Source organism: Salvelinus namaycush, chromosome 20 (genome assembly GCF_016432855.1).
Source record: "Salvelinus namaycush isolate Seneca chromosome 20, SaNama_1.0, whole genome shotgun sequence".
Taxonomy (NCBI): domain Eukaryota; kingdom Metazoa; phylum Chordata; class Actinopteri; order Salmoniformes; family Salmonidae; genus Salvelinus; species Salvelinus namaycush.
In genome coordinates this window covers 15033859-15042336 of record NC_052326.1, presented here as the reverse complement: position 1 = coordinate 15042336, position 8478 = coordinate 15033859, and the positions used below count along the sequence as shown (strand labels likewise).

The following is an 8478-nucleotide window of genomic DNA, read 5'->3' as shown; positions in this document are numbered from 1 at the left end:
GCTTCTACTGTGAAGTGGGTGCAAATGAGAGGGGAATGAGTCAGAGGTCTGCCAGAGAGCCACGAGCTGACCAGGCGCGTTCACGTGAGAGAGTTAGCTTGCGTTCCATTGCATTTCTGAAGACAAAGGAATTCTCCGGTTGGAACATTTTTGAAGATTTATGTTAAAAACATCCTAAAGATTGATTCTATACATCGTTTGACATGTTTCCACGGACTGTAACAGAACTTTTTGACTTTTCGTCTGCACCTAGTGATCGCGCGTCATGAATTTTGATTACTGGTCTAAACGCGCTAACAAAAAGGAGGTATTTGGACATCAAACAAAACAAACATTTATTGTGGAACTGGGATTCCTGGGAGTGCATTCTGATGAAGATCATCAAAGGTAAGTGAATATTTATAATGCTATTCTGACATCTGTTGACTACACAACATGGCGGATATCTCTTTGGGTTGTGTTGGTCTCTGAGCGCTGTACTCAGATTATTGTATGGTGTGCTTTTTCCGTAAAGTTTTTTTAAAATCTGACACAGCGGTTGCATTAAGGAGAAGTGGATCTAAAATTCCATGCATAACAGTTGTATCTTTTAGCAATGTTTATTTCTGTAAATTGATGTGGCTCTGCAAAATCACTGGATGTTTTGGAACTACTGAACATAACGCGCCAATGTAAACTCAGATTTTTGGATATAAATATGAACTTTACCGAACAAAACATACATGTATTGGGTAACATGAAGTCCTATGAGTGTCATCTGATGAAGATCATCAAAGGTTAGTGATTAATTTTATCTCTATTTCTGCTTTTTGTGACTCCTCTCTTTGGCTGGAAAAATGGCTGTGTTTTTCTGTGACTTGGCTCTGACTTAACATAATCGTTTGGTGTGCTTTCGTCGTAAAGCCTTTTTGAAATCGGACATTGTGGCTGGATTTACAAGTGTATCTTTAAAATGGTGTAAAATACTTGTATGTTTGAGGAATTTTAATTATGGGATTTCTGTTGTTTTGAATTTGGCGCCCTGCAGTTTCACTGGCTGTTGACGAGGTGAGACACTACCATCCCACATACCCTAGAGAGGTTAACAAACCTCCAAACGAGCTTCAATGCCATACACACTCCTTCCGTGGCCTCCAACTGCTCTTAAACGCTAGTAAAACTAAACGCATGCTCTTCAACCGATCGCTGCCCGCACCCGCCTGGCCGACTAGCATCACTACTCTGGACGGTTCTGACTTAGAATATGTGGACAACTACAAATATTTACAGGGATGTGAAAAAGTATTTGCCCTCTTCCTGATTTCTTTTTTTTTGCACATTTGTCACACTTAAATGTTTCAGATCATCAAACAAATTTAAATATTACACAAAGATAACCCAAGTAAACACAAAATGCAGTTAAGTGATGATTTTATTTATTAAGGGGAAAAAGCTATCCGACCCTGCATGGCCCTATGTGAAAAAGTAATTGCGCCCTAAACCTAATAACTGGTTGTGCCACCCTCAGCAGCAACAACTGCAATCAAGCGTTTGCGATAACTGGCAATGAGTCTTTCACATCACTGTGGAGGAATTTTGGCCCACTCTTCTTTGCAGAATTGTTTTAATTCAACCACATTGGAGGGTTTTCGAGCATGAACTGCCTTTTTAAGGTCACACCACAGCATCTCAATCGGATTCAAGTCCGGACATTGACTGGGCCACTCCAAAACCTTCTTCTTTTTTTTTAAGCTATTCAGAGGTGGACTTGCTGGTGTGTTTTGGATCATTATCCTGCTGCAGAACCCAAGTGCGCTTCAGCTTGAGGTCACGAAATGATGGCCGGACATTCTCCTTCAGGATTTTTTGGTAGAGAACAGAATTCATGGTTCCATCAATCACAGCAAGTCGTCCAGGTCCTGAAGCAGCAAAGCAGCTCCAGACCATCACACTACCACCACCATATTTGACTGTTGGTATGATGTTCTTTTTCTGAAATGCTGTGTTACTTTTACGCCAGATGTAACGTGACGTACACGTACACCTAACGTTCCTTAGATGTTGTTGTGGGTTCTTTTGTGAGCTATTGAATGAGTCGTCGCTGCGCTCTTGGGGTAATTTTGGTAGGCCGGCCACTCCTGGGAAGGTTTACCACTGTTCCAAATTTTCTCCATTTGTGGATAATGGCTCTCACCGTGGTTCGCTGGAATCCCAAAGCTTTAGAAATGGCTTTGTAACCCTTTCCAGACTGATAGATGTCAATTACTTTGTTTCTCATCTGTTCCTGAATTTCTTTGGATCGCGGCATGATGTCTTGCTTTTTGAGATTTTTTGGGCCTACTTCACTTTGTCAGACAGGTTCTATTTAAGTGATTTCTTGATTCAGCAGGTCTGGCAGTAATCAGGCCTGGGTGTGGCTAGTGAAATTGAACTCAGCTTTCCAAAAAATGTGATTAACCACAGTGAATTCATGATTTAACAAGGGGGGGCAATTACTTTGTCACATAGGGCCATGAAGGTTCGGATATCTTTTTATCCTTAATAAATAAAATGATCACTTAAAAAATGCATTTTGTGTTTACTTGGGTTATCTTTGTGTAATATTAAAATTTGTTTGATGATCTGAAACATTTAAGTGTGACAAATGTGCAAAAAAATAAGAAATCAGGAAGGTGGCAAATACTTTTTCACAGCACTGTAGGTGTCTGGCTAGACTATAAACTCTCCTTCCAGACTCATTAAGCATCTCCAATCCAAAATGAAATCTAGAATCGGCTTCCTATTTTGCAACAAAGCCTCCTTCACTCACGCTGCCAAACATACCCTCGTAAAACTGACTATCCTACCGATCCTCGACTTCGGCGATGTCATTTACAAAATAGCCTCCAACACTCTACTTAGCAAACTGGATTCAGTCTATCACAGTGCCATCCGTTTTGTCACCAAAGCCCCATATACCACCCACCACTGCGACCTGTATGCTCTCGTTGTCACGCCCTGGCCTTAGTTGTCTTTGTTTTCTTTATTATTTTGGTTAGGTCAGGGTGTGACATGGGGGATGTATGTGTTTTGTCTTGTCTAGGTGTTTGTATGTCTATGGTTGCCTAGATTGGTTCTCAATTAGAGGCAGCTGTTTATCGTTGTCTCTGATTGGGAACCATATTTAGGCAGCCATATTCCGTTGGGTATTTCGTGGGTTATTGTCTATGTATTTGTTGCTTGTGTCTGCACTTTATATATATAGCTTCACGTTCGTTTTGTGGTTTTGATTAGTTTGTTTAGTGTTCTTCGTTTCGTTATTAATAAATAGAAGAATGTATTCGTATCACGCTGCGCCTTGGTCCTCCTCTCTTCCTCCATACAACGAACATGACACTCATAGGCTGGCCCTCGCTACATATTTGTCGCCAGACCCACTAGCTCCAGGTCATCTATAAGTCTTTGCTAGGTAAAGCTCCGCCTTATCTCAGCTCATTGGTCACCATAACAACACCCACCCGTAGCACGCGGTCCAGCAGGTATATCTCACTGGTCATCCCCAAAACCAACACTTACTTTGGACGCCTTTCCTTCCAGTTCTCTGCTGCCAATGACTGGAACGAATTACAAAAATCGCTGAAGTTGGAGACTTATATCTCCCTCACTAACTTTAAGCATCAGCTATCTGAGCAGCTTACCGATCGCTGCAGCTGTACATAGCCCATCTGTAAATAGCCCACCCAACTACCTACCTCATCCCCATATTGTTTTTATTTACTTTTTTGCTCTTTTGCACACCAATATTTCTACTTGCACATCATCATCTGCACATCTATCACTTCAGTGTTAATTTGCTAAATTGTAATTACTTCGCTACTATGGCCTATTTATTGCCTTACCTCCTTACTCCATTTGCACACACTGTATATAGATTTTTCTATTGTGTTATTGACTGTACTTTTGTTTATCCTATGTGTTAACTCTGTGTTGTTTTTTGTCGCACTGCTTTGCTTTATCTTGGCCAGGTCGCAGCTGTAAATGAGAACTTGTTCTGAACTGGCCTACCTGGTTAAATACAGGTGAAATAAAGAAATAATAAAGAAATAAAAATGCTGCAGAATTCTTTTGGTACCCTTCCCCTGATCTGTGCTTCGACACAATCCGGTCTCAACGCTCTGCGGGCAATTCTTTCGAAAACCTCATGGCTTGGTTTTTGCTCTGACATGAACTGTCAACTGTGGGACCTTATATAGACAGGTGTGTGTCTTTCCAAATCATGTCCAATCAATTGAATTTACCACAGGTGGACTCCAATCAAGTTGTAGAAACATATCAAAGATGATCAATGCAAACAGGATGCACCTGAGCTCAATTTCCAGTCTCCTAGCAAAGGGTCTGAATATTTATGTGAATATGTTTTCTGTTTTTAATATTTTATACATTTGCAAAAAATTCTAAAAACCTGTTTTCGCTTTGTCATTATGGGGTATTGTGTATAGAGTGCTGATCATTTAAATAAGGCTGTAATGTAAAAAAAAATGTGGAAAAAGTCAAAGGGTCTGAATACTTTCCGAAACCACTGTAATTTCATTAACACTTCCATTGTTTAACACCTCCCTACTTTGAACTGCAAACAGCCGCCATGGTTTAACTACTCCCCCACCCCTCCAATTTTGCCAGTTACCCACTGATATGTATAAAAGGGCTATGTATACCTGCAAGAAAGTGGTAAATAAGAGGCTGTTTGAAAGTGGGTCATATACACATGTTACAGGTAATATACCACATATTCTGTCTGAAATGGGCATTATCTCCACCACACAGCCCCAGCCAGTGAGTCTTCAGTGTCTTCACATCCAGTGGTCCCTCAGGAAGCAACCATCAATGGTCAAATGTCAGCATACAGAAAAAAGAGACACTCCACTTTCATTTGTCACAAGCCAAATTAGTGCATTTGTATGCAAAAGTGTTTATTATTAGGCCTAAGTTTTGTATAATTTTTTTTCTATCAAGTTAGTTGACTGTGTGTAAAACATAAATAAATAAAATGTTATATTTTCATTATATAGCCAATAAACTTGATCCTGTTAAATCACAGTCCCAATAACCTGGAATGTTATAATGTACATTGGGGACTTTCACTGCTCTTTATTGCACACAGGTGAATGAGTAAAATGTTGAAGGAATATGTCTTAGTTATCATAAATGCTGTATTAGGCATCATGAGCTGTTTGCGTGATTTAGTATATGCACAGACCAAACTTTTAAAAAGGCTTCCACAGCTTTCTTGGAGCCTGATGTACAATGCGTATACTCCAAGTGCGAAGTTCACACTTGTTTTCTCAGATGGAATGAATCCTAGACGTTATGGTATGGTGAAAGAAAGGAGTGTAAATGGAGAGACATTTGTTTTAATCAATCAATCACTCAATAACCTTTTTTATAAAAACACATTTGTCACAGCTTTGAATTTGGTGTTTTATGGAGCTCCTTCTTGTTGTAATGACTGTCCTTCTTTCCACATCAATAAGCCTAATTAAAAGTGAGCAAGATGACTTGCGTTCCTTTACATTTTGTCTGCCTGTCGCACTACACTTCTCCTTTATACAGACATGAGTAAAATAATAATCATACTGCTAAGTGTTAAAACAATATGGCCACATAAAGCAAACCTTTGTCTCTATAAAAAAAAAATATATTCTGGAGAAAGGAAATATTACGAAATCTAAAGCCACTAGCTTCCATGATCTAGTCATGGAATCAATGAAAGAATACATAAGTGAGCCAGGAAAATGTTTATAAGTGGATCCAACAATTACTCAACAGACTAACACAAAGAAGTATTAATGGCTTTATTGATCTAAAGCAGATGACAAATGATTTCAACACAGCTGGATAGGTAACAAAAAAATTATGGTCATTTGCAGGCAATAACGCATCATAATAAAAAAAAAAAAATCTAGCTCTTTTTCTTGAACAATTAACAAACATGTCTGTGAAAGAAAAACAACACAATTTTAAGCCACATCTGACCAGCAGAACCAGGTCCTCAAAATGCAATGTGAGTCAAAGGATGTCCAGCACAAGGAGACATCATCATCAACCATGTATGCATTATATTTGTTAGAATAGAATTATCACAGAAAAGCACTTGAGTGAAGATCTGAACACAAATAAGTAAAACCATTTCCAAGTGTTTTGATGGATGAATCAATGTAAGACAAAATTGAGAGTCGGCCTAGTGGCCTACATGAAGCCAAAAATTAATATTGTAATTCTCGTATGTAATGTACTTTCATAAATCAGACTGGTTATTCAATTTAGCAAAAGTAAGAGGAACTATTTCAAGTATGTTCGTGAAGATGTGTGTGTGGCAAAGTAGCCTACAACAGCCAAGTTTAGGCCTACTAAATAGACAGTTCCATACATGTCCAGCATGCATGATTGATTATAGATTAATATTACAAATCTGACTTATTATCGTAATAATTTTAAAAGCTGAATTAGATGATAGGTTTGCATCAAGAACTAGTATGAAATCATTATTATTGTTCAAACAAATAAGCATATCAATAAAAAAAAAATCAGTAAAATAGATTTTGTGGCTGTTACAAAGAATAAACTCACATAAAATACTCGGGCGAGGAAGGATTGTCACTGGTTGACCCAGTTTCATGGTAACCATTAGAACCAGTCAATTTCTCGCATTTGAGTTTATATGCGTCCCTCTCGCGTGCCAGCCGGTTGAGCTCGTTCTTTAACTGCTCCACCTGTGTGACAAGGCTGGTCTTCTCATGCTCCAGAACGTGCTTCAGCTGAACACGTTTGTAGCGGCAGGATTGTGCATAACCGCGGTTTTTCAGGGTTCGGCGCTTCTGCTTCAGACGCATCACGTCGTCCTTGGTCAGACCCCTCATGTGCCGATTGAGCTCCCTCACTGACATAGACACCAGCTGGTCGTCGGAGAAGCCGCTCTCCACGTTGAGTCGTCTGTCGTGGCGATTCTGCTGATGGAGGTGGTGCGCACTTAGCTGCGAGTCGGGTGAGTGCGGAGCCGAGTAGTCGAGGTCGTGCTTGTTGGGGTTATATTGATTTTGGCAGTGCATATCTTGCATATCAGGGGGACCCGAGAGGGCGTCGGGTTGACGGTTAAGTCCAGGGTACTGCTGAGCATGACCGTTGAGGTTATGTGCCGCCCCGTACCCTTCGAAATCCGATTGGAGAGCCTGTTGGTGACCGTGTGGAGAGGGTTGGTGCCCGTGGACTGTGGTACCGATGAGGGCCTCCACTGCGTCCTCAGGTGTCAGGCCAAAAGTGTTGGGATACATTTGCTGAGAATAACCTCCACTGCTGGGCGTCCAGTAAAGATCATCATCAGGGTTCCTCTGCTCACCCGGATTATAACTCGGTGATGAGGGCACCGAACTGCAAGGGGTGCTGACCGGGGTGGAGGAGACTGAGTCCGGTCTCTGGAGATCGCTGCACGGCCCAAAGAATGAGCGGTCGATCCCCTGCATTGTCTCCTTCTTCACATCGAACTTCATCAAGTCGAACGCACTGACATAACCCAAAGGGTTTTTCGGCAGACCCAGGTTTGTATGCGATTCGGCGGTCATTATTTTCTGGATCTATTTATCTTGGCCACATCCAAGGGTCACAAAACTCAATTCTTTCATGCAGTCTTTTGCAACAATTTCACTATTGGAAGACGTTTTATACAATCATAAGTCCGTCAAATTAAATCTACAGTGAAAATACGCGTGCGCAAAAATGGAAAGAAACCCGTCCTCTTCACTCAAAAGTTTAGAAACACATACAGTAGCCTATTAATCGGACAGAAGAAAAGTGCTCAGAGTCCACGGCGGGGCCAAGAGCTCTCTGCATGTGTGTAGCGCTACTGGTTTATGCTTGCGAGCGCACTTTCTTCATAAAGAACCGTTGCATGATGTCACACGATATAGACTACACCTCCATGCTCCTCTCCAATAAAAAGACGGCGAGAAGGGCAATTTGCATAATAGCTGATGTATGTGTTTTGACAATCCAGCAGAGGTTGAATGTAGAATGTAGCCCACATTTTTTTTTTTACATAGACCTGCAGACAGACATATTGTACACGTTTTCTAGGCTACTGTGGCCTACTTCTTTATTTAATTTGTGCATTCGTTTTTCTTTCTTTCACACTTCTCCTCGCCAATTGATGTATTAAAAGTGTTTATTTTGAAAGACCGTTTAGGAACTGATGCTGGAATGCAAAACATCTGAGGACTAAATAGGCTATGTTAATTCTGTAGGCTATATGTCCAGGGATATATATATTGTAGTCAATAGGGCTAGTAAATAAACATTTAGTCGCCCTAAATGACCATATGACTTTCCATATGAATAACATAAAAGCATCACGGTTATATTTGGACTACGGTGCTTATATTTAAGGGGAAGTTCATTCTGCAAAAAGACAATTAAGAATTCTAATAGAGCTGTTGTGCTTTTTTGAATAATCCACCACCACCCATAATA

The 8478-nt window shown here is 40.4% G+C and overlaps 1 protein-coding gene across 1 annotated transcript; it reads right to left on the bottom strand.

Annotated features, from left to right (window-relative positions):
• Positions 1-5793: 5793 nt before the first annotated feature.
• On the bottom strand, positions 5794-7881 carry LOC120065065 (transcription factor MafB-like). The gene has a single exon (XM_039015748.1). It carries the CDS (start codon positions 7572-7574, stop codon positions 6582-6584), a length of 993 nt encoding a protein of 330 aa, XP_038871676.1. The 5' UTR covers positions 7575-7881; the 3' UTR covers positions 5794-6581.
• Between the last annotated feature and the right edge of the window lie 597 nt (positions 7882-8478).